At 35.4% G+C, this 26628-nt stretch overlaps 1 protein-coding gene and 1 long non-coding RNA gene across 2 annotated transcripts in view; both read right to left on the bottom strand.

Moving 5' to 3' along the window:
* Positions 1–841: 841 nt before the first annotated feature.
* The window catches only part of LOC134730802 (uncharacterized), a 767202-nt gene continuing 741415 nt past the window's right edge, over positions 842–26628 (bottom strand). Inside the window, exon 7 of the long non-coding RNA XR_010112768.1 lies at positions 842–1168. This is a non-coding gene — a long non-coding RNA (uncharacterized LOC134730802). The remainder of the gene's footprint in view (positions 1169–26628) is intronic.
* LOC100986917 (dynein light chain 1, cytoplasmic-like) lies at positions 22696–23669 on the bottom strand. The gene is made up of 2 exons (XM_034965465.2): positions 23637–23669; positions 22696–23416 (listed from the first exon to the last, which is right to left on the bottom strand). Exons 1-2 carry the CDS (start codon positions 23667–23669, stop codon positions 23075–23077), a joined length of 375 nt encoding a protein of 124 aa, XP_034821356.1. The 3' UTR covers positions 22696–23074.

Consider the following 26628-nt stretch of genomic DNA (forward strand, 5'->3'; position numbering starts at 1 on the left):
CTGTACTTCAAGTGACTGCCAAAGAAGGGGATCCCTAATCTCTCAGTTGGAAATTCAAAGTTGTCTTGTGTACAAGGAGTTATAATAAAGTAACTTAAATTATTCTGAAGTATTTAGATTTAGAGAAGAATTAGTCATTATCCTTCTTCATAATAGCATTAATATTTTTGAAGTGAATCTCTGTATTTGATCTTCCATACTCTAAGAAAGCTGGTAGTATTTCCCCAGTTCTAGCATTCCCACTTGACAGTATAGTTCCTTTTGAATTTTTAAGATTGATTTGGTGACTTTTGATTTTTGAATTGATGTACATTGTCCTTTTCTAGCCTTTCCACAGCATTATAGCACAGAAGCAAAATATCACTTAATAGGATTAAGTTACAGATTTAGGTAATGGTAGGCATTGCTCCTCCTACCGGCTAGGTACCAGCTATCTGCAATGTCTGCACATCACTACCTTAGAAATTAGACACCTATAGTTGACCTATTATCAGATTGATGGTTGTAAGATAAAAATAGACATGAAGACAGATAAAAAAGTTATGTATTTCTTCTTTAACAAAATGAACATCTTGCCTTATGGCTTTAAACCTGTAAAAATGCCAAGGGAGTTTTATTCTTTTCCTTATCTAGCAAACCAAAACTTTAGTGCTTACAAAAATCTGCCCAAGGACATAAAGTCTGGCTCAATTTATTGTAATTTCTTTTAATGAGAGGAAGCCAGAAAATGTGCTAGTTTGGTCAGGTTGCTAGATTTGCTACAAGAAAAATCAGACCACATTACAAAGATTTATCAGATAATTATGTTTTATTTAACAATAAACTAAAAACTGAGGACTTATAAAGGATTGAAGACAGAGACAGAAAAAAAATTGAAATTCTGAATCTGTTGCTTTTCTCAAAATCATATTCACACGTCCAAATAAGTAAATAAATGTCTTCTCCATTTCAAAATATGCAAGGCTCAGGGAAATGTGCAATGGGGCAAGGAAGATCATTGCTTCAAGAAGAGGGTTATAATTATAGTTCTGCCATAGATTTATTCAAACAAATCACTTATATTTGATAAGTGGGATTGATAAATCACTTACATGGGATACATTCAGATCAGCTGGTTTTCCTCTTTGATACTAAAACATAGTTTCTTCTGTAAACTGCAAAACAAAATCTATAAAAAGAAAGAAGACAAATGTCTTTATCAACTGATGATACTTTCTTAAATATAATATGCTTTACTAAAAGTACATTATTTGGTCCAAACGAGAGTTAATTCTAGCATAGTTAAGAATTTTCATACTGGCAAATGTCCTGTTTGGTTTCACATGTGTACCTGAGGGTCTTTCACAACGTATATTTATGCATCTGGTCAAATGCTATTGAAGTATCTCTGTTCTTTGTCATTTCTTTGTTAGTAGATACGGGATAGGGCTCATTGAAGAGATTATCTATCTATCTATCTATCTATCTATCTAATCTATCTATGTATCTATCCCTTCTCCAGTTTCTTGAAGGATAATTTCTTATGCATGGGGAAATATTCTTGAAAATATTTGGATGTGGATTCCATATGTATATATGATTTCATAACAACATTAATTTGTAGATGGATTATATATATTACTTACCTGATATGATTTGGCTGTGTCCCTACCCAAATCAATTCTTGAATTGTAGTTCCCATAATCCCCATGTGTCATGGGAGGGACTCAGAGGAAGATAATTGAATCTTGGGGTCGGTTACCCTCATGCTACTGTTCTCATGTGAGTGAGTGAGATCCCAAGAGGTCTGATGGTTTTATAAGGGGCTTCCCCCTTCACTTCACTCTCATTCTCTCTCCTGACACCGTATGAAGAGGTGTCTTTTGCAGTAAGTTTCCTGAGGCCTCCCAAGCCATGCAGAGCTGTGAGTTGATTAAACTTATTTCCTTTATCAATTACCAACTGTCAGGTATTTCTTTATACCAGTGTGAGAATGGACTAATACAGTAAACTGGTACTAGTAGAATGAGGTATTGCTATAAAGATACCCCAAAATGTGGAAGTGACTTTGGAACTGGGTAACAAGCAGAGGTTGGAACAGTTCAGAGGGCTCAGAAGAAGACAGGCAAATATGTGAAAATTTGGACCTTCCTAGAGATGTGTTGAATGGTTTTGACCAAAATGCTGATAGTGATATGGACAATGAAGTCCAGGCTGAGATGCTTAGATGGAGATGAGAAACTTATTTGGGACTGGAGCACAGGTGACTCCTGCTATGCTTTAGCAAAGCAACTGGTGGCATTTCACCCCTTCCCTAGAGATCTGTGGAATTTTGAACTTGAGAAACATGATTTAGGGTATCTGGCAGAAGAAATTTCTAAGAAGCAAAGTTTGACTTTGGTGCTTGTAAAAACATTCAATTTTATTCATTCACAAATACATGCTTTGGAATTGCAACTTATATTTAAAAGGGAAGCAGAGCATAAAATTTCAGAAAATTTGCAGTCTGACGATAAAATAGCAAAGAAAAATCCATTTTCTGAGGAGAAAGATAAGCCAGCTGCAAAAATTTGCATAAATAATGAGGAGCCAAATGTTAATTGCCAATACAATGGGGAAAATGTCTCCAGGGCATGTCAGAGGTCTTCACAGCAGCCTCTCCCATCACGAGCCTGGAGGCCTAGGGGGGAAAATGGTTTTGTGAGCCAGCAGTCTTGGGACTTGGAACCCTGCTTCCCAGCTGTGGCTAAAAGGGGCCAATGTACAGCTCAGGCCATTGCTTCAGAGGGTGCAAGCCCCAAGCCTTATCAGCTTACTCATGGTGTTGGGCCTGTGGGTGTACAGAAGTCAAGAACTGAGGTTTGGGAGTATCCTCCTAGATTCAGAGGATATATGGAAATGCCTGGATATCCAGACAGAAGTATGCTGCATATATGCAGTCCTCATGGAGATCCTTTACTAGGACAGTACAGAAGGGAAATGTGGGGTTGGAGCCCCCACAGAGAGTCCTCACTAAGGCACTGCCTATTGGAGCTGTGAGAAGAGGGCCACTGTCCTTTATACCCCAGAATTCTTGATCCACTGAGAGCTCGCATTGTGCATCTGGAAAAGCCAAACCCACTCAACACCAGCTTGTGAAAGTAGCCAGGAAGGGGGATGTACCCTGCAAAGCTACAGAAGTGGAGATGCCCAAGACTATGGGAACCCAACTCTTGTGTCAGTGTGACTTGGATGTGAGATATGGAGTCAAAGGTGATCATTTTGGAACTTCGAGATTTGAGTGCCCCACTGGACTTCAGACTTACATGGGGGCCTGTAGCCTCTTAATTTTGGCCAATTTTTTCCCATTTAGAATGGGTATATTTACCCAATACCTGTACCCCCATTGTATCTAGGAATTTGCTTTTGATTTTACAGGCTCATAGGTGAAAGGGACTTGCCTTGATGAGACTTTGGACTTGGACTTTTGAGTTAACACTGGCATGAGTTAAGACTCCAGTGGACTGTTGGAAGGGTGGGATTATGTTTTGAAATGTGATGACTGTGAGGACATGATGTTTGGAGGGTCCAGGGGTGGAATGATCTTGTTTGGCTGTGTCCCCACCCAAATTTCATCTTGAAATGTAATTCCCATAACCCCATGTGTTATGGGACAGAGCTGGTGGGAGGTAATTGAATCATGGGGGCAGTTACTCGCATGCTGCTCTTCTCCAGGAGTGTGTTCTCAAGAGAGCTGATGGTTTTATAAGCGGCTTCCCCCTTTGCTCTCATTGTCTCTCCTGCCAGCCTGTGAAGAGGTGCCGTCCACCATTATTGTAAGTTCCTGAGGTCTCCCCAGCCATGTGGAACTGTGAGTCAATTAATCCTTTTTTCCTTCATAAATTATCCCGTCTCAGGTATTTCTTCATAGCAGCATGAGAACAAACTAATTCATTTCCTAACATACAATGATAATTTTCGCTGATTAAGTTTTAATTATTCATCACTACATGTCATCCTTACTTGGCATTATAGAATACTCTTCATGTGGTCCATGATGTAAAAGTGATTACAATTTTGAAGAGAGAACATTTATATATTATTAGATCAGTACTTACATGTATATTAGAGAATAAATATTTCTTATCTTGTTATTACCATCTATATTGTTTTGTGACTAGGCTTAGAATATATCACAAAATCAAATCAATGGTTATGCACGCAACTTTGGTCACACTATAACTTTGGTGCATGCTTCTCTTGACAAGGTTTCATGCCATTCATCCTTGTTTCTGGGTTATACATGTGTTCATCTCAAATCCCTGTTAATGGAAACCTTCTAAATAAAACTAATTATGTGAGCCTCTATGAACTATACAAATGGACATAGTTTAAACTACCCAGATGAATAATGAAGTTAATAATGCTATAAATATTATCTGAAGATTAGTGAATATGGTTGCTTTGAATTAAAAAATAAAACAAAAAACATTAATCAGATTAAGATCTGAATTGTCAAGTTTTACATTCTTTTAGAATCTGTATTAGAAGTGTTTTCATAAAATACATCCCTGAAGTAAATTTACTTCTCTGTGAGCAAAATTTAGTTTTTTAAATCAGTTATAAATTGTTAGTACTTATTCTCCAGTATCTACTTTTAGATTAAATAGCTGTTTGTTGTTTATATGAAAGAGTAAGGAGATGAATGGTATCTTTATAAGGAAGAAAAACATCTGGAACCACAGAGTAGACTCTACATATCATTACAGCCTTGTCCTGTGGAAAAGGCAGATCTTTTCAAATGTCTTGAAAACATTATGGTGAGGCTGGTTGTTCTTGAGCTATCTTCTTGTCTTCCTGGTCACTGGCTCATGGTCACGTCTGTTTTTCTGATTTCCTGATGGACTTTCTCACTACATTGCTACATAAACCACTAGACTGCACTCTCAATCACATTTGGAAATGTTTTCTGGGATGTGGTTTTTGCATTTTTTTTTTTTCTTTTCTCTCTGGCAGCAAATTCAATTCCAGCTAATCTTGCTTCTTTTGTTGTTGTCATTGTTGTTGTTGTTGTTGTTGTTTCCGGAATAGATTTCTTGGATCGGCTCTCTCCTTTGGTCTTGGTTTGCTTAAATTTAAATATAGCTGGCACTTATTAAATAGAAAGTACTGAACAAACTTTTGTTTAAGTTTCCAAAATAATTCCTAAAATTATCTCTTATTTTGACTTAACTGTAATACGGATGAAAGCAAGTTAATACTTTGTCATCATTCAATGCTATTGTAGATTTTCTTTTCTTCTTTAACAAGCATGTAAGATTCAAATTTTGCTTGTCATTGCTCTTCTATAAGCATGTAATTTTTATAAAGAAAATATATCGTGATTAATGTAAAAATGATACTTAAAATATTCTTACAGTATTTGCCTAAGCATTTTGCACAATGTGGTCATGTTTTACCAAAATTTCTTTTGTATGTTTATTTATTTTACAAATACAATTGTACATAATAAACGTGTATAACATGTTGTTTCAAAATATGTATACATTGTGGAATGGCTACATTCAGCTAATTAACATATGTAGTAGTTCACATACTTAAAATGTTTTTGTGGTGAGAACACATAAAATCTACCCTCCTAGCAATTTTCAAGTATATAATATTTTGTTATTACCTACAGTCATCATGTTGTACAATAGATAGCTTGAACTTATTTCTCCTATCTGACTGAAATTGTGTTTCCTTAACCAACATCTCTTAACCCTTTTTCCCCCCACCCTCATCCTCTGATAACCATCTTTCTATCCTCTACTTTTATGAGGGCAACATTTTTCAATTTCACATTTAAGTGACATCCTGTACAATTTATCTTGCCCTGCCTAGTGTGGTTCACTAAACATAATGTCCTCAAAGTTTATCTATGTCAAAAATGACATGATTTCCTTTTTAAAGGCTGAATAGTATTCCATCGTGTATATAACGCATATTCTTTATCCATTTATTCTTTGACAGACACTTTGGTTGGTTCCAATCTTTGCTATTGTGAATAATGCTGCAATGAACATGGAAGTGCAGATATCTCTTTGATATGCTGATTTCATTTCTTTTGGAAATATGCCTAGTGGTGGGATTGTTGGATCATATGGTAGTTCTGTTTTTGATTTTTGGAGGAACCTCAATTCTGTTTTTCATAATGGCTTTACTAATTTACATTCTCACCAGCTGGGTTCAGTGTTCCTTTTTCTCCACGTCTCACTAACACTTGTTATCTTTTGTCTTTTTGATAATAACCATTCTAACATTAGTATAGTGCTAACTCATTGTGGATTTGATTTGCATTTCTCTGATTATTAGTTATATTGAGCATTTTTTTTTTCAGATTGCTGTTGACCATTTGTAAATTTTCTTTTAAGAAATATCTATTCAGATTTTTTGACCAATTTTTAATTGGGTTGTTGTCTTACTGTTGAATTATTTGAGTTTCTTATATATTTTGGGTATTAATCCCCTTTAGCACATATATGATTTACAGATATTTTTTCCCATTCTGTAGGTTGTCTGCTTATATTGATGTTTTCCTTGGCTGTGCAGAAGCTTTTTAATTTCACAAAATCCCATGTATCTCTTTTTGATTTTGTTCCCTATGCTTTTGAGTTCATATCCAAAAAATTATCACCCAAACAAATGTTATTGAGTTTTGTCCCTATATTCTCTTCCAGTAGTTTTACAATTTCAGGATTTACATTTAAGTATTTAATCTATTTTAATTTGATTGACATGCATATATGGTATATGATGAGGGTCTAGTTTCATTTTTCTGTATGTGGATATTCAGTCGTTCCAGCACCCTTTATTGAACAGACAGTTTTTTCCCCATTGTAAGGTCTTGGCACCTTTCCTGAAAATCAATTTACCATAAAAGCATGGACTTATTTCTGGGCTCTCTATTCTGTTTCATCAGTCTGTGTGCTGTTTTTATACCAGTACTGTGCTGTTTTGATTACTATATCTTTGTATTATATTTTGAAGTTAGGGAATGCTTTGCTTCCAGTTTTGTCTTTTTTGTTCCTGATTGCTTTAGATATTCAGGGTCATTTGTGGCTGTTTAGAAATTTTATTTTTTTATTTCTATGGAAAATGTTATCAGTATTTTGATAAGTATTGCATTGAACCTGTAGATCACTTTGAGTAACAGAGATATTTTAATAACATGATTTCTCACAATTTGTGAACATAGAATATCTTTTCATTTATTTGTGCCTTCTTCAGTTTCTTTCATCAATGTTTTATAGTTTTGAGTGTAGAAGTTTTTCACCTCCTTGATTATTTTTTCCTAAGAATTTCCTTTGATAACTATTGTAAATAGAACTGTTTTCTTTACTTCTATTTCAGATAGTTTGTTGTTAGTATATAGAAATGCTACTGATTTTTGTACGTTGATTTTATATATTGTAACTTTACTACATTTGTTTATTAGTTTTATCTCTTTTGTTAGTTTTTAAGGTTTTCTATATATAAGATCATATTATGTGCAAATAGGGACAATTTAACTTCTTCCTTTCTAATTTGCATGCCTTTGATTTCTTTATTTTGCCTAAATATTCTGGCTACAACTTCCCATGCTACACTGAATAGAAGTGGTGAGAATGGGCATCCTTGTCTTCTTTCTAATAACAGAGGAAAAGCTTTAAAATTTTGACCATTAAGTATGATGTTAGCTGTGGGTTTGTCATATATAGCTCTAATTGTGTTGAGGTATTGTCTTTCTATATCTAATTTATGGAGAGGTTTTATCATGAAAAGACACAGGATTTCATCAATTATTTTTCTGAATCTATAGAGATAATCATATGGTTTTCTGTCCTAAAATTTGTTAATGTGGCATATCACATGTATAGATTTGCATATGTTGAACCATTCATATATTTCTGAGATCAATCCTACTTTATTGTGGTGAATGATTCTTTTGATATTCTGTTCAATTAAATTTGCTAATATTCTGATGAGGATTTTTGCATCTATGTTCATCAGAGATACTGGCCTGTATTTTTTTTTCCTGTAATGTCTTTTTCTGGCTTTGGTATCAGGGTAATGCTGGCATATTAAAATGAATTTGGAAGTATTCTCTGTTCTTCAATTTTTTGCAAGAGATTGAGAAAAATTGATGTTAGTCTTTTTTGAAATGTTTGGTAGAATAAAGCAGTGAAGTCATAGGTTCTGAGCTTTTATTTGATAGAAGGTGTTTTATTACTAATTCCATCTCCTAACTAATAGTTGGTCTGTTCAAATTTTCTATTTATTTATAATTCAATCTTGGTAGTTGCATGTGTCTAGGAAATTATTCATTTCTTCTAGGTTATCCAATTTTTTGGTGTATAGTTGCTCATGGTACTCTCTTATAATCGTCTGTATTTCTATGTGAATTGTTGTAATGTCTTCTCTTTTATTTATAATTTTATTTGAGTCTTCTTTTTTTTTAGTAGTTAGTGTAGCCACAGGTTTGCTGATTTTGTTCTTTCCAAAAATAAAAAAAAAAACTCTGAGTTTTGTTGATCTTTTATATTATTTTTTCTGTCTCTTATTTATTTCTGTCATGATCTTTATTATTTTCTTTACTAATTTTGAGCTCAGTATATTCTTGTTTTTCTACTTTAAGTGTACTAAAGATTGTTTATTTGGAGTCTTTCTTCTTCTGGGATATAAGTATTTATTACTATAAATTTTTTTTGTTAGAACTGCCCTTGCTGCATCTCATAAGTTGTGGTATATTGTGTTTCCATTGTCATTTGTCTCAATATATATATTAATTTTTTAATTGCTTCTTTGACTCATTGTTTTTCCAGAAACATGTTGTTTAACTTCCAAGTACTTTTTAACTTTCTGAAATTGCTTCCATTATTGATTTCTAGTTTTATGCCTTTGTGGTCAGAAAAGATACTTGATATAATTTCAATCTTCTTAATTTTTTTTAAGATTTGTTTTGTGGACTAGCATATCATCTATCCTGGAGAACGGTTCACCTGCAGTTGAGAGGAATATGTATTCTGTAGCTGGATGGACAGCTCTGTATATGTCTGTTAGATTCATTTGGTCTAAAGTGTAGCTCACATTTGATGTTTTTATAATGATTTTCTCCCTGGAGAATCTCTTCATTGTTAAGAGTAAAGCCTTGAAGTCATTTACTATTATTGCATTACAGTCCAATTCTCCTTTTATTAGTATTTGCTTTATATATTTAGGTGCTCCAATGTTGGGTGTATATTTATAATTGTTGTATCTTCTTCCAGAATAGACCCCTTTTTCAGTATATTTAGCTGGACCTAAAGCTTATTTTATCTCATAGAAGTGTAGTTACTGCTCTCTTTTGGTTTCCATTGGCTTAGAATATCTTTTTTTCATCCCTTGATTTCTAGTGTATGTGTGTCCTTACAGGTAAAACAAGTCTCTTGTAGACAGCATAAAGTTGGGTCTTGTTTTTCCATCTAGTCAGCACTCTATGCCTTTAGATTGAATAATTTAATCCATTTACAAATAAGGTGATTATTGATAGGTAAGTAATTACTACTGCCATTTAAAAAAATTGTTTCCTGGCTTTTTTGTACATCCTTTGTTTCAGTCTTTCTCTTTTGTTGTCCTACTTTGTGGCTAAGTAATTTTCTCTAGTGAAATGTTTTGATTCCTTTATTTTTATCTTTTGTGTATTTACTATAGGTTTATGCTTTGTGGTTATGATGAGGCTTACAAAAAACAACTAATAGTTATAAAAAGCTATGTTAAACTGAATTTATATTGATTTCATTTAAAAACTACATTTTTACTCCACCATCAGTTCTGATATTTTAACTTTTTGATTTCACAACTTAAATGTTTCTATATTGTATGTCACTTACCAAATTATTGTACCTATTATTTTTAATAATTTTCTTTTAACCTTCATACTAAAGATATATGTGATTTATGTAATATCATTACAGTATTAGAGTGTGTGATTACTTTTTCCAGTGAGTTTCATACTTTCATGTTTTTGTGTTACTATTTAGCATCTTCTCTTTCAGTTTGAAGAACTTCCTTTCTCATTTTTTTGTAATATGCTAATAATGAAATCCCTCAGTTTTTGTCTGGGAAATGTCTTATCTCTTCTTAATTTCTGAAGAAGAGTTTGTAGATACAATATTCTTAGATAACAGTTCTTTTTTTCTCTTTAGCACTTTCAATATATTATCCCATTTTCTTTTTGCCTGTAAAAATTGCTTCTGAGAAATCTGCTGCTAGTCTTATTAGAACTCCCTTATATTTAATTTGCTTCTTTTCTCTGAATGTTTTCAGGATCCTTTGTTTGTCTTTAATTTTTGACAGTTTTGTTATATCTTGGCGTAATCCTGTTCCAATTGAATCTGATTTCAGACTTTTAAGCTTTTTGTATTTGGATATGTATATCTTTCTCCAAATTTGGAAAGGTTTGTGCTATTATTTCTTTAAATAACCTTTCTAATAATTTGTATCTCTTCTTCACACAACCCTATAACGCAAACATTTGTTTCTTCGTATAAAACTTGAATATTTGCTCTTTTAATGCTGTCTTATAAATCCAGTAAGTTTTCTTTAGTCCCTTTTATTCTTTTTTATCTTTTGTCCTCTGACTGTATTTTTAAATAACCTATTTTCAAGTTCACAGGTCTTTCCTTCTGCTTGATCAATTTTGATGTTGATATTCTCCTGCATTTTTTATTTTAATTGTGTAGTTTTTTTCAGCTCTGGAATTGTTTTTGGAGTTTTATTTTAATTTAATTTATCTGTTAAATTTCCAAGTTTCATATTTTAGTACTTTCTTGATTTCATTGAATTGTTTCCCTCTATTTTATTGAAGTTTCCTGAACTTTAAGATAATTATGTCCATGGTGGTTGTGAGGTTTCCTGCTGCAGGATTCCAGGGATCCATGGTGAGAGCAGGCCAATCCTTGCCTGCTCAACTCACCCCTTCCCCAGGAGTTACCGGAGGCCAAGAATGTATTCCAGTGTGACGCAGCCCCATGCAGGGATCCCAGCTTCTTCCTCTTTCAGACCAGCATCTGTTTCCTCCTTCCATCCACTCTCAATGCCTTCCTTCCAAAGATGTGCTCAGAGTTTGTCAGTCTTCCTGGTGTCCCATTCCCTCAGTGGCAGATGTTCCCCCTAGCTGCATCTAGTTGCACATCTTCCTTCTCTGCTTTTTTGAATATACTTTAAAGGTAAAGTCCAGAATATTTTCAGATGGATTGGATATTGGTATAAAAGACAGCTACTCAAATATTGTAAACTGCAAGGCTACATAAATTCACCAAAGGATTAATCACAGATTGAGAAGAGGACTATGTTAGTCTATTTTGCATCGCTATAAGGGAATGTCTAAGACTGGGTAATTTATAAACAAATATATATATATATATATTTGGCTCGTGGTTCTGCAGGCTGTAAAAGCAAGGTGCCAGCATCTTCTGAATTTCTGGTGAGGACTCAGGAAGCTTACAGTCATGGCAGAAGGCAAAGGGGGTGCTGGCATATACATGGTGAGAGCAGGAGCAAGACAGGGAGGTGGAAGTACCAGATTATTTTAAACAACCAGATCTCATGTAAACTCACAGAGTGAGAACTCATTCATTATTACAGAGATAGCAACAAGCCATTAATGAGGAATCTACCCCCCATGTCCCAAACACCTCATAGCAGGCCTCACCTCCAACATTGGGGATTACATTTCAACATGAGATTTGAAGAGAACAAAAATCCAAACCATATCAAGGACCAAGATTGAGCACTAGAATATTCTAATATTAAAGGGTCAAGGAAAAAAGAGAAAGAGCAGAGGAGACACAGATAAGCAAGAGGAAAATAAAAAGGACGTGGTAACTTGGAAACCAAGGCAGGAAAATTATATAAAAACAGCAATAATAATCAAGTGTTTTAAAATCAACTATTAATCTACCATGGCTCAATCAAGAAAGTCGAATCTCTTTGAATATTGTACAATAAAAAATGTATTGCTTATACAATTGCAGGAGGAGCTGAAAGCAAGTTCTAAAGGAAGTTAAGAGTTCAGGGAAGAGCTGCTAACCAGCCTGCTGAAAGCATTGGTATGAATGGATAATTTAGAGTTTGCAGGGAAATTGTGAGGAAGCCTGGTCATTCCAGCTGATATCGTAAGACTGCAAAGAACAGCTAAAGCAGAAATCTATGGAAGGCTATTCTCTCTGCATATGGTGGTGGACTTGGCTTGAAGAACTGGTATTTGCAAAGCAAAGCTTCAAGCAGGGAAAGGAAGAGGAAGGACAAGCTGAAACCCACTGGCATCTTGTGTCTACTTCAATTCTGCCTTCTTAAATGTGTGAATATTTCCTTTTTGGGCAACTCTAACCCAACAGAAGTATAAAGGGTAATATATTCTAGGAATTGTAGTTACAGCTTAGCCATGTTGACATGAAATAAAATTATCACAGTCCATCAGTTTTCAACCTGAGAGCTATATACATAGGTTTAAAACATATTTTACTTTCACATAATGACAATAGCAAAACCTTGTTTTAGCCTAACCTGATAAAACTGTCTCTCATACAAATTAAAACAATATGTCTTTTCAAAAGAAGATATAATGTTCACATACCACAGTGTCTCTATATGTATTTGGGTAATGTTCAGTACTTTTCTAGCCAAGCACTACTCCTCCCTGATATCCTATAACTTATGCACAGAGCTATGACTTCCATCATTATATTAATGTGATATAATTATAACATCTTACCTCAAATATTAAGAATATAAGAAACAGAAAGAAATACAACAAAATTACCAGAACACAAACATATATATGTCAATGTAAAGAATAAATACTCATAACTACTTCAGACTTCATTTCTACATGTGGTCACATGGTCATAGCTGCAATTTGTATTTTCCTTTTTCCTTTACCTACAATCCATATTCCCTTTGCCCTTAGCAAGAGCTTCAACTAACTGATTTCTTGGTGGTGACCCAAGCCTTCATTTCTAAAGAATCTGTCCCAATAGCAATTTTGGCTGTATTCGCTGTTGTACTTTTTAAATTAAATTTACTTCAGAATATGAAATAACTAAAAGATATCTCAGGGGATCTTCTGCATTCTAGTTTCACCCCTCCTTATCCAGTCATATCAACATGATTTTTTCCTGATAGAATCGATTCTCCAATCTGTACAGTTACCTTCCTTCCCATTAGTACACTGGCATAAGAAGCCCAAGTGGCCAGGTGGCAGACTCAATTTATAACATATTGTAACCACTGCTGGGTATCCTGATTCTAGCTTTCCACCCTCAGGAACAAAAACCTCTATACCAGAAAAGCACAGTGTTGCAGGAAAAAGAAACAAACATTTGTAGTACATAATAAGGGGTAAAAGTGATGTGATAGAGACTACTGTCATATTCACCCCTTGATTCCCAGGTCAGGGACTCCTGGATATGGGAGAAACAGCCCCATATATTGATTACTGATCCAGAAGATACACCATGTTCTAAAGAACTTTACTCCGTCTCGCAATAGCAACGAATTGTTACCCAGTGGCCTCCATTTCCACGTCTTCCAAAGGCCATTCTACTTCAGGAAAATTTGGGAAAATCTTGCCTTTTTTCCTGTGTATGGTATCTCCTCACAGATCCCATTTGGTACCTTAAATCCTAGAGCTTTCAGGGACTTGAATATTGTTATATGTTTGGGAGAAATGTGATGGGATAGTGATAGGCCTTCAGGAGGATCACCCTTCTCCTGAAAAGCAACCACATTAATAGATGCCATTATAGGTTTTTTTAGGGCAAGGAGAGGGTGATTTGCTTTTACTGATGAAGCTCAACAGCATTTAGGGATCTAAGATAGACAGCATCATTGAAATCTGTACACATTTCATCATACTAAATTTTAAAGTTTCACTTCTCCTAATAAATGATATAACTTTAAGATGAAAGTGCAATATTGCAAATTCAATTTACATTGTAATTTAGCTACCCACAGAATTAGACTTTGGATTTGGTTTTCAGAAATTTAAACACTGCTATATGAGATAAGTCTTGTAGGGTAACTCTGGGAAGCCAAGTATATCAAGATAACAGAGTAGAACTACGAAGAATATCTGGCGGACAAGTCTATTGAACACTGCTGTTGCTTTTGATAAAATGGATCAGCTTGCAATCAAATCTCCCATTTTGGTAAAAGAAAGAAGAGAAACAGCACTTAATGAGCACGAGTCTAAGCATCATACAATATTCAACGAAGTAATAACATCCAGATTTCCTTTTCTGGTAGTAGTGTGAGTTCTATGCTCAGCTGATCTCATTCTGCTTTCTATGAAGATCTCCTGTTATTTACATGATAGGGTCACATCTGAAAGGGTTTACTGAGGAGGAACTCTGTTTCTGAAAAATGCTTACTTTTTTTTTTTTTTTTTTTGACAGAGGTTTCCTCTATTGCTCAGGCTGGAGTGCAATGGTGTCCTCCTAGCTCACTGCAGCCACGAATTCCTGGGCTCAAGCGATCCTCCTGCCTTATCCTCCCCAGTAGATAGGATTATAGGTGTGTGCCACCACGACTGGAGGATTTTTAAATTTTTTTTAAATGGGATCTAGATATGTAAAATGCTCATTATTTCATTCAAGAGTGTGAGTTTGTGAACCCAGAGACTGGGGAATGGGTGAAGCTATTCCAGGTCTAATAGCCTCCTTTAGGATTTCTGAGAAAAAGAAAATGCATCCCTTAAAATATTAGCTGGGTATCAAATCCCAAACACTAGTAGGCAGAGTTCAAAATCAATGAAGAACCATACATCATTCAAGGTTCTGGCACTGGGATTTCCATAGAAAAAATCTTTGTATCTCTCTTAACTGCAGATAACAGCTTAGGCACCTTTCTCAACAGATTTTGAATTACTAACCAGAGATAAAGATGTAGAAATAATCAGCCCTTATACAAAGACTGTGGTTCTAGTGGATACTGCATACAGTGGGAGCAATTACTACCTCTGCCTAGATGAAAGGGTATGGCAGACAGATGTCTGGAGAAGGGATCTGAAGGCAGGGATTATCTCTCAAGTTGTCATATTACTTTCAGCTTTGTTTCTATCCTTTATTCTTCTGCTGAACAAACTTTAGCTTAAAGCAGAAAACACAACTAGTTCAAACATGTGAAGCTCAAAATTATTTAACTCTTACTCAGTTTAGACTTCTGTTCTCAGGAAAAAAAGAGCTTTTCTTGACAAAGTGGTGTTTTGCCTTCTTTTATGCTTCTATGTAGTCCTGTTTTAAATACAATGGAAATATGACTTTAGTGAGGGTCACAGAAATAAACTTACACAACACACATATTTTTCTGTTTCTTGACTTTGTAATTTACAGTTTAAATCCTAAGGTAAATAGGATGCCGTTCAAACAACTGTTTTACATCCGTACAAAGACAGTCACTTTCCTAGCTAAGGAAGAAAGACCCACATTTTTATCCAGTCAATTCTACATTGTAAAGTTTCAACTTTACACTGTTCCACCTCTTTCTTCATGTTTCATATACTCTCCACTTTTAGTCCAGCTATCGTTTTAGCAAATAATTTGTGAAGGTATAAGATAATAGTACCTCATATGTAACACACCTCATATGTAACACACCTCATGTCTCCACTTTTTGGCATGAGTCACTTTGGTAAAATCCATCTTGCAACTAAGCTTGGGAAATCTAGAAATATAAGGGAGTTAACACATTCTGGAGAAACATATGGATTGATGGAGATAAGAGCTGGTGGATGAATATTCCCCTTTTTCATCCTTTGGACAGACGATTCTGAACATATATATATACACCTTAGTGTTCTTTAGGAGGTCCTTGTAAAATCAAGATCACATTGCCCTGCTTTAAACAACTTGGGAATGTACCCTTGTGTTAATTTTCTCTCTTTCTTGGTTCTTTTTTCCCAATCTCCAATCCTAATTCTGGGGATAAATTCGCAAAATACTCCACCTGTCCTTATATACTTGTCCCAGGCAATTCTTTCTGGAGAACTCAGGCTGAGGCAACTCCACTCCTGTATATAATTACTGTTTGATTTGGAATATTGTTAGTAGTCAGCAAGTCCACAATGCTTCAGCCTAGCTGAATTCAAAACTTCAAATAAAGGCCATGAGTGGTGGCTCACGCCTGTAATCCTAGCATCTTGGGAGGCCAAGGTGGGCGGATCACCTGAGGTTGGGAGTTTGAAACCAGCCTGACCAACATGCAGAAACCCCGTCTCTACTAAAAATACAAAAAGTTAGCCAGGTGTGATGACACGCTCCTGTAATCCCAGCTACTAGGGAGGCTGAAGCAGGAGAATTACTTGAACCCAGGATGCGGACGTTTCAGTGAGCAGAGATCGCGCCATTGCACTCCAGCCTGGGAAATGAGAGAAACTCCATCTCAAAAAAGGAAAAACAAAACAAAACAAAACAAAAATTCGAATAATCTATAAGGATTCTAGCTCCATGCATCTGCTTCCACTCATATAATTTCATTCAGGCAGACAATTTCACACAGTGGTACAGTTAACACCAGCAGCTCTTAGTTCTTATCTTCTATTCTAAGGGAGTTTAATTAGAAATAAAATGCCTGCATGTTTTCATCCAAAATTGCAATATTGTGTCCAGTTGGCCTGGCTTACATCACATCCCAGGCTCAATTAGTCACTGGCCAGGGTATGGAAGGCTTTGACCTCTGGAATAATTGAAAGAGGAGAGGGAGGTATAGTTCCTCAAAGAAAAATCAGTTTACCATTCCAAAATAACAACAGATATTTAATATTCATTACTTCTCTTTATTGTGTTCCTCTTATTGCTCTCTCCATGCTATTTTAGCAATATAGACTTTTACAAACGATTATTATTACCATACAGTAAATTGGCTTCCTTGTTTATTATGGTTTACCTTATCTTGTCTAGAACAAAGAATTTTTTTAAGAAAAAGAATGAAGTGAAATATGTTAAAGAAATTAAAATAAATAAAAAATAAAAGAATGTGAAAAAATATGAAACCAGGAGTTAGAATAGGTACCGAAGATATCCTCAACTCACATTAGAGGGTATCTATAAACTTGACTGTAAGCTTTCTAGTGGTTACTGTGATCAAGGAAATGCAATTAGTGAGAAAAGTATGTGGTTTCTCCATGCCAAAACAATATAATTATTCAGAAAAGGGAAGATACTCCTCTTATCAAGACCAGAAATTCCTGCAGTAAGCCTCACCAACAAAATCCTGTACCATTAACAAGATACACATTCAGCCACTTATTTGTAGTAAATATGTTGATGTTATTTCATAGAACTGTCCTTCTAAAGCCTCTTGGTATAAGCTTAGGACATTATACTGAACTGTAATTTAAAATAAACAGTTATATGGATGTTAATATAGTTTGGATCTGTGTCCCCACCCAAATCTCATGTTGAAATGTAATCCCCAATTCTGGAGGTGGGGCCTGGTAGGAGGTGATTGGATAATGGGGGTTGTTTTTCATGAATGGTTTGGCACCATTTCCTTTGATACTCTCTAGTGATGGTGAGTGTGTTCTCATGAGATCTGATTGTTTATAAGCATGTGGCACCCCCTCTTTCTCCTGCTGTGGCCATGTAAGTGCTCATTCCCCCTTTGCCTTCTGCCATGATTATAGCTTTCCTGAGGCCTCCCCAGAAGCTGAGCAGATGACAGTATTATGCTTCCTGTACAGCCTGCAGAATTGTAAGCCAATTTCTTTATAAATTACCCAGTCTCTGGTATTTCCTTACAGCAATGAGAGAACAGACTAATACAAATGTCAATATACTGTAATCTGAGTATGTGGTTCTCTAAGAATCTGACTTAATTTAGGAATAAAACGTCAAATATGGAGACCAGATTTTTCTTAGGTCTGGTACAGTAGACATTAATCCCTAGCAGCCCTTTGATGAAACGAGACAAAATGAAAGTCATATAAACTCAGAAGGCACTAAATATTATCTTAGAATTAAAAAAAATCACATTGAGGTATTAAATATTTTGAGAGAATTTATAGTACATAAACATTTATATTTATTACTTTTCATTTATTCAGCAAATAGTACCCACTGTGTTCAATATGTGCTCAATGTTACGAATGTGATGGTGAGCAAGTCTAAATAAAGTGGATGCTCTCATAAAGCTGAGAGTCTAGTGGAATAAATTGACATTAACAATCACACTTAAAAAGATATAATTACAAACTCACGTAAGTACTCTGAAGAAAATAACTTGGCCCTGGTGTCTGCGAGGACTCTTCTAAATATTCATGCATATGAATCCATTTAACACTTTAGATAACCCTATGAATTAGGCATTATGACTGTCCCCAAATTACATATCAGCAATCTAAGACACACAAAACAAAAGCACATGGCTACTAATGATACTTCCAGGAGGTGAACGTAGGCAAGTCTAACTCCAGAGCCAGCCATTTTGTTCCTATAACATGGATTATGGTTTTATAAGACCATATAAAAACAAATTGTGAAGAGACCAAACTATCCTTATTTTCAGGTGATATAATGTGAAAAAATAGAGTTGGATGTAATTGATAAGTCATCCCCAGCAGGATGACATTGGCCAAATGATTACACCTGCCAGGGCATCAGCTATGCTTCTTCTGCTAAGTCACCTGGATAAGTGCTTACCTCGGGCAGCCAGTCCTGCTCCCTGTGCCCTCAATCTCCTTGCCAAAGGCTGGATTTGAGTCCAACCACAGGATTATTCACAAATTACACAGACACTCAGGGCTAGGTTTGCTCTACCTGCCCCAAAGTCAGAGTTCCCCCAGCAGTGGTCACTCTGCCAGCAATGTGCTTATGCCAGAGTGAGTAATACATCTTCAAGTTCTTTGTTACTGGCTTTAGTGGTGTGTTTTTAAATCCCAGTACTATAAATGGGAGAAAATGATAAAACACGCAACAAGTTAGGTCCTGCCTTAACATAACTGTTATTAACAAATTATCTACTGGTTCCAATAAAAGAAACAAGAACTATCTCACATAATACCAACTTAACAGTAAATGGTGTTCCTGTACACCATCAGTAACTAAAAGGAAAGGAAACTAAGATAGATTAATTTTCAAGATAGCAAAACAAAATATTCCTCCAAAACAATCAAACAAAAGAAAGCAAGGAAGTAAATAAAAACAACCTGGCTGGGTGCAGTGGCTCACGCCCGTAATCCCAGCACTTTGGGAGGCCGAGGTGGGCTGATCACGAGGTCAGGAGATCGAGACCATCCTGGCTAACACGGTGAAACCCTGTCTCTAATAAAAAAATAGAAAAAGTTAGCCAGGCGTGGTGGTGGAGGCCTGTAGTCCCAGCTACTCGGGAGGCTGAGGCAGGAGAATGGCCTGAACCAGGGAGGTGGAGCTTGCAGTGAGCCGAGATCGCACCACTGCATTCCAGCCTTGGTGACAGAGCAAGATTCTATCTCAAAAAATTAAAAAATAAATAAATAAATAAATACAACCTACAGACCATCTAGAAATTACATGTAAGTAATTTAGAAGGCTGTCATAAAGTAGGTTGTAGCACAAGATTTAAATAAATGGAAACTAATACCATATTTCTGAATGAGATGACTTAATATTGTAAAGGTTTTAATTTGTTGTAAATGTATCTATAATTGCAAAATAATTCCAATAAAACTCAAACAGAGTTTTGGAAAAACATGAGGAGGCTATTTTAAAAATTTACGTAAAAGAGGCTGGGCATAATGGCTCATGCCTATAATCCCAGCACTTTGGGAGGGTGAGACAAAAGGATTGCTTAAGCCCAGGAGTTTGAGACCAGCCTCGGCAACAGAACAGGACCTTGTATCTACAAAAATTTTAAAAAATCAGCTGGATGTGGTGGCAGACGCCTGTAGGCCTGTAGTCCTAGCTACTCGAGAGGTTGAAGCAGAAAGATTGCTTGATCCCAGGAGTTTGAGGTTGCATTGAGCTATGATCACACCACTGCATTCCAGCCCGAGTGACACAGTTAGGCCCTTTCTCTAAAACAAATACAGAAAAAAGAATAAAAATTTATATAAAGAAGTAAAATTCTGTTGATTACTAATAGTATCTTTAAAAGATAAAACAGAGAAGAGGCCTCATGCTACTAGACATTAATCCATGTTAGAGAACATTATGATGGAAACAGTGCATTCCTTATATATGAACAGAAAGATTCACTAACAGTCTTGTATACAAAGACACTGAGCATAGATTTAAGGAGGTCTCAAACTTTAGGGGAGAAAAGATGGATTATTTAGTAGAAGGCATTGCAAAAATGGCTCATTTTTGATGTGAAAAAAAATTGCCTCATTTTATATAAAAGGTAAATTTGATATGAAATAAAGACGAATATAAAAGGCAAAATATAAAAGCTAAGAAAAATATTAATAATAAAATATAAATTTAAATGCCTAAATATTCAAGTTTTTTCTTAAATAAAATGTATTAGAAACTTGGAGAAAATATTTGCAATGCTTAAAACAAAGAATTTACAAGAAACTCTGCAAATCAAAAGGAAACCTAAAAAACACAAGTGAAAATGGGCAAAAAGCATAAACAGGCAGTTCACAGCAAGGTTGAAAAATTGCTCTATTACATTACTAACATATTAATTTAAACAGAAACAATACCAAGATTCTATAAGACTGGAATTAGAACTCAGAAAAAATGCCAAGTATTTGCAAATATGTATGAAATGAAAACTCTTGTGCTTTGTGCACTGTTGTTAGAAGTTTAGACAGCTGCAGATATCCAACAGTATTTAGGGAAATTAAGCATGCTTGTTTTTTTTGTGAATATATCTTTGAACTAGTAATTTCACTTCTTATTGTGTACTCCTTATTACATATTTGCTAGTTCATATTAGAGTATTATTTTAAGAAGGGAGGAGTTATAGTTTACCCAGGTATTCAGCCCAAGACAATTGGATAATAAAACTAGGATGAGTGCACACCGTGGAGTAGCATGAAGCATTCAAAAGCAGAGAACATGAGATTCATATACCACCCTAGAATGACTGTGAAACAGTTTGGAGTGGAAAAAGTCAGGCAGAAATTTTTAGCATAAGATCATTTATTTTAATGAAAATAGATACATATTAAAAAAAACTGTTAATGTTCCTTATGGATATATACTTATCCAAAGACACATGTTAAACAGACTTGTGTAGCTGGAAAGAGAAAGAAAAATAGAGTGGCAATTATGGCTCAGAGAGTAAAAATAATAAATAATGAGATAAACCAAATGCACCTTTGTCTTGGTTATTATTATTGCTGTGAAACAAATCTTTCCAAAGTTTAATAACATAAAACAATAGCAAAGACTTGGAACCAACCCTAATGTCCATCAGTGATAGACTGGATTAAGAAAGTGTGGCACATATACACCATGGAATACTATGCAGCCATAAAAAAAGGATGAGTTCATATCCTTTGTAGGAACATGGATGAAGCTGAAAATCATCAGTCTGAGCAAACTGTCGCAAGGACAGAAAACCAAACACCGCATGTTCTCACTCATAGGTGGGAATTGAACAATGAGAACATTTGGACATAAGGTGGGGAACATCACACACTGGGGCCTGTCATGGGGTGGGGGGACTGGGGAGGGATAGCATTAGGAGAAATACTTAATGTAAATGACGAGCTAATGGGTGCAGCAAACCAACATGGCACAGGTATACATATGTAACAAAACTGCATGTTGTGCACATGTACCCTAGAACTTAAAGTATAATAATAAAAAAATAGTATTTATCATACTCATAGATCTATGAGTTAGGGCCTCAGAATGACTATGTCTGAGGCCTCTGCTTAGAAGATTCAGATGGCTGGGGACAAAAACACTTGGGGCTGTATGATCTACTTCCAAGATGATGTCTGCACTCACGTGTTTAAAACCTAAGTTGAGACCATTTAAAGACTGACCCAACTGGGGCTAGTCAACAGAACACTTTTACATGGCTTCTCTATGTGGCTGAGGCTTGTCACAGCCCAATGGCTTGGTTCTGAGGGGGCATCCTAAGAGGGTCCTTCATTGAATAGGTGTTCCAAGAAAACCAAGTAGAGGTTCCATGGTTTTCAATAACCTACTCTCAGAAGTCAGTGTCAATGCTACCATACTCATTGGTTGAAGAAGTCACAACCTCACTGTACTATAAGAAGTGGAGATGCAGTCCCCACCTCTCGGTAGGAGGGATGGCAAAAGAAGCATAATGAAGGACTGGAGATATTGTCAAGGTCATCTTTAGAAAATATAACCTGTCACATTTGTCCACAAAAAGAAAGTGATAATGTCTCCTGAGCTGAGCAATATATTAATCACTCCACATCTCAGGTCTCCTCCACAACACCCCCCAACACATGAAAGGGAAGAAAAGATGTCTGATCTAAATGGCAGGTGGGTGTGATCAGTAAAAGCTTTAGCCATTGAACTTAAAGCTAAAATTTGTGTAGGAATTTGATATAAAAAAGGGAAAAGTATTTCAAGTGTAGGAGGCAGCCTGTGTTAATGCACTGCAGCAGCAAGGAGCCAGGGTTATGGCGTACACTAGGGACTGAAACATGGTCATTATGACTGGGGCACTGTCTCAGTCTGTCCATGCTGAATTTACCCTGCTATAATAAAATACCTGACATTGAGTAATTGATAAATAATAAAGATTTAATTCTCACAGTTCTGGAGAGAAAGTCCAAGACTAAACTGTTGGCATTCAGTGTCTGGTGAGGGCTTCTTTTGCATTCTCTGGATGAGAGGAACTCTGTGTCCTCACATAGCAGAAGTTCCTTCAGCCCTTTTGTAAGATTACTAATCTCACGAGAGCTCTGCCTTCATGACTTAATCACCTCCTAAATGCCTCACTTCTTAATACTATCACACTGTTATTTAAGTTTCAACATATGAATTTTGGGGGACATATTTAGATCAAAACAGGAACCGAGAGAGAGAGAGAGAATAGGGAGGTAGGTAGAGTCCAAATAATGTAGGTAACATAAAAAATGTTGCAGCTCATTTTAATGGGAAAAGGGAGCAATGGATTTTTTTTTTTTTTTAATGACATGATTTTAACTAGATTTGAACAGAAGAATGGCCACTTGGCCCAGGTAGAAGTAGATGAAGTGTTTGGTTTCATGTGTCAGGTAACTACCGAAGTTCCTCCCCATGATGCAACTCCAGGTGGGATTGTACTTCTTGTCAAATTCTTTCTTGATATGAGCCGCAGTGTCCTCTATGTTGTATTTCTCCAGCGCCTGAGCAGCGCACTCCACTGAGTCCTGTTGCATCTCTTCCGACATGTCCGCATTTTTGATCACGGCCTTTCGGTCGCACTTGGTTACCACGGAGAACTGCAAGGGTCTCCTGGGGAGGGTGCTAGCACTGCTCAGGCCCGGCTGGAGCTGCCTTCGCTACCGAAGCCGTGGCACCACACACCCAGTGATCCATCCAAAAACAAGGACTGAAGCCTAAATTCCAAATACCAGAGACTGAAATTTTCAGGCTTCCTAAGGGAACACCTCGTTTGAACCTTTGTCGTGTTTTGTACAGGGCATTCTCTGTACTAGTTTGTTGTGGTTATAAAACAATTAGTAGAATAGCCTACGTTTGTATTTATTTTCTGTTCCATACTTCTGCCCCACGTTGTTTTCGTTCAAAATCCATTCCTTTTAAAAATAAATCTGTTGCAGATGAAAAAAAATTTTTTTAAATGACATGATTGAATGTACGTTTTGAAAACAATCCTATTTCTGTAGTGTGGCAAATAAATAGGAGGAAAGCCAGAGTCACTATAGGAAAACCCAAATTTAGACTAATAAAGCGATCTAAAGAAGAGATAAAGTTTGCTTGAAATAAATGAAAACAATGGAAGTGGAAAGATGTATACTTATTCAGAGCAGGAATCGCAATGAAAATGCTAATGATTTGGATATGGTAGAGGAAGAAGTAAGAATTATCCTAAACTGAGCAATTGGATAGACCCAACATTTTCTGGGAGAGAGAGAAAGTTGGTTAGCGTTATGCTTATAAATTAAGGCTTGATCATGAATTTTGAACATAATATCTGTGCTCAGATTAGAATTTTCATCTGAAGTAAAATTTTGGAGACTATTGCATGTTTAGTTTGCTGTGAATATGGAAAAAATTATTTATGAAGATTGTAAAGTTCAATCAAACAAATGTTTTCTAAAAATATTTGTTCAGAGTCCTTTTTAAAATCATTTATAAAATCACATTGAGAAACTGAAATGAACAAATATTATAAAATATTCTTTGAAAGAAGATGGATGAATACGTATCTTTCAAGAAACCCAGCATGGTTTCTTTTAACCCCTATTTTAAATTGTTTGAAAAGGCAATGGATCTGAGGTGAAAAACAGTACAGATACTTACAATACAATTAAGGTACAGAGAATGATAAATTTGGGGTCACATTTTAACAAGCCAGCAAAACTGGGAGAGAGACTAATGTCATGTTGAAAACATTGAGCCAACTGATATTAATTTCTATAGCTAATTTTATTGAATCTGTTTATGTGCTTAGCACTTTACATGTTTAACTAATATATTCATAACAATCTGATGAATTAAGAAATAGTATTATTTTTACTTCAAAGACCATGAAACAGACTCAGGAGAGTTATATTTCTTAAAAAAGATTACCTGCAAGTGCAAAAACTAGAATATAAATTTGTGTGGTTTCTATCCACTTCAAAGACAACACAAATCTCTATGAAAGGGAGACACAAAGATATTCATGAGAAATACTGCCTTGTATTTTATGTTGCTGTTCTATAAAATGAGATGTATACAATAAGATTTAATAAAATATAAAAACCTAGAAAACTGCAAAGTCTAATAACTTTGGATCAGACTTTAAAAATTAATCAAGTAGAATATTTCAGATGATTTTTCTCTATCTCATCTGGCATAAGGTGTGGAGGATTGGCAAACTGTGAATTATTTGGCTATGACATGATGAGTAATATCTGAGTGAAAAATATCTAGACGTGAGATCCTAGCATGTGCTGCCTAACCACTCTTTGGCAGAATTGAAGCTTCTCATCTGTCTGCTAGCCAAGACTCTTGAGATTAGGTACGGCATCATTAGGTATTAAAATGCTTTTATAGTGTATTTCTTGGAAGGAATTTTTGGGAAGACTTACATCTTAGCAAACGGGAACATAGACCTTTTAAGGTAGTGTCCAGAAATGAACTCAATGTAATTTTCCATGTTTTAACAGCTGCTATTCAAGGAGATCATATTTTTTTGCAAACAAATAGCACTTTATAATGTTTACAGGTAGATTTTTTGCCGTATTTTTTAAAAAGTAAAATCAAAATGCTAAATGATAGATATTAATTAGATGCAAAATAATGCATAGGTCCCACATGTATGAGTTGGTTTTGATGTCATGAAAGAAAGTACATTTAACTGCTTTGATTAACTGACATAACTAAGAAAAACTCAACTTTATGACTGATTGGGAATCATCTTTGGTAGAAAGTTGGCCTATAATTACTTGTTTCTTATTTGCCTCTGGCTCTTTTTCTTTGGCTTTTACACTGCTGGTAGCATTTTTTAGCCTGCAGGGACATCAAGTTTTCAACATTCTACCAGTAAGGAGAAAAAATGCTCTTAAAGAGTCCTGATATTCAAAGGCTCTTATATAGAGTCCTTGGGATACTTTATGAAGTCACTGGTCCATACAATTGAGCTTCTAGTGAGACTAATAATAGAATTATAAGTAAAAATTGAGTATGAATACACTTTCTTTTCTTGGCTCTGTCTTGTGAGATATATATTTGGTATCCCTTTCTCCTATGTGGTTTCTATGGAAAAATAAGGTCTGAGGTTTTATTATTATTATTTTATTATTTTCTTAATAATGTAAGCATTCACCTCTCCCCTGAATGATCAGCAAAAACCGAGTGGAGGCCAACAACAACACCAAAATTCCTAAGCTGGCTTAGAGATTCTCTACTTATTTCTATCTTATATGCTGTTATTCATCATTTATCAGTAGAATTTGTATGGTCTAGAAGAAAAGGATTATGGTATAATCCCAGGGAAAATACACAAAAAGCTACCACTGTGTCTGTCTCTCTCTAGTTAGCATCCTAAGGTAAAACTTCAAGAAAGGCCCTAAAGAATAATATGTAATTTGGCCCAGCTTACAAAGGTAGAAACCCAAGTGTGATTTAGAATCAAGTGCTGGGTAGAAACAAATATTTGCCTTGAGCATTGTCTTCAATGAAGGCAAAAACAATTTGGATTTTCATACTTTTCGATAATAGAATAAGTCTAAGACAATGAGTCCCATAAGATATTGGATTACAAATCTTAGAATCACATTCCATGAGTACATTTTCCTCCCTCAATAAAATTCCATCAATCTATATTAAACCATTAAGACTCAAATGGTTTTAAAAATTGGCAAGTAAATAAAAGAGTCATAGGGTTTTATTGGACTTTAAGTCCATGCATTCCTTAAATTATACCATGGGCAAACATAAATTTACAATGTATCTGTCTTAACTTTGCCCCTATATTTTGTGAAGTGAAAACATTTCAATTTCAGTAGCTAAGCAATTACAGTGTCCAGTCACTTTGCAAATAAGT

The sequence above is a fragment of the Pan paniscus genome, chromosome 6 (genome assembly GCF_029289425.2).
Source record: "Pan paniscus chromosome 6, NHGRI_mPanPan1-v2.0_pri, whole genome shotgun sequence".
Taxonomy (NCBI): Eukaryota; Metazoa; Chordata; class Mammalia; order Primates; family Hominidae; genus Pan; species Pan paniscus.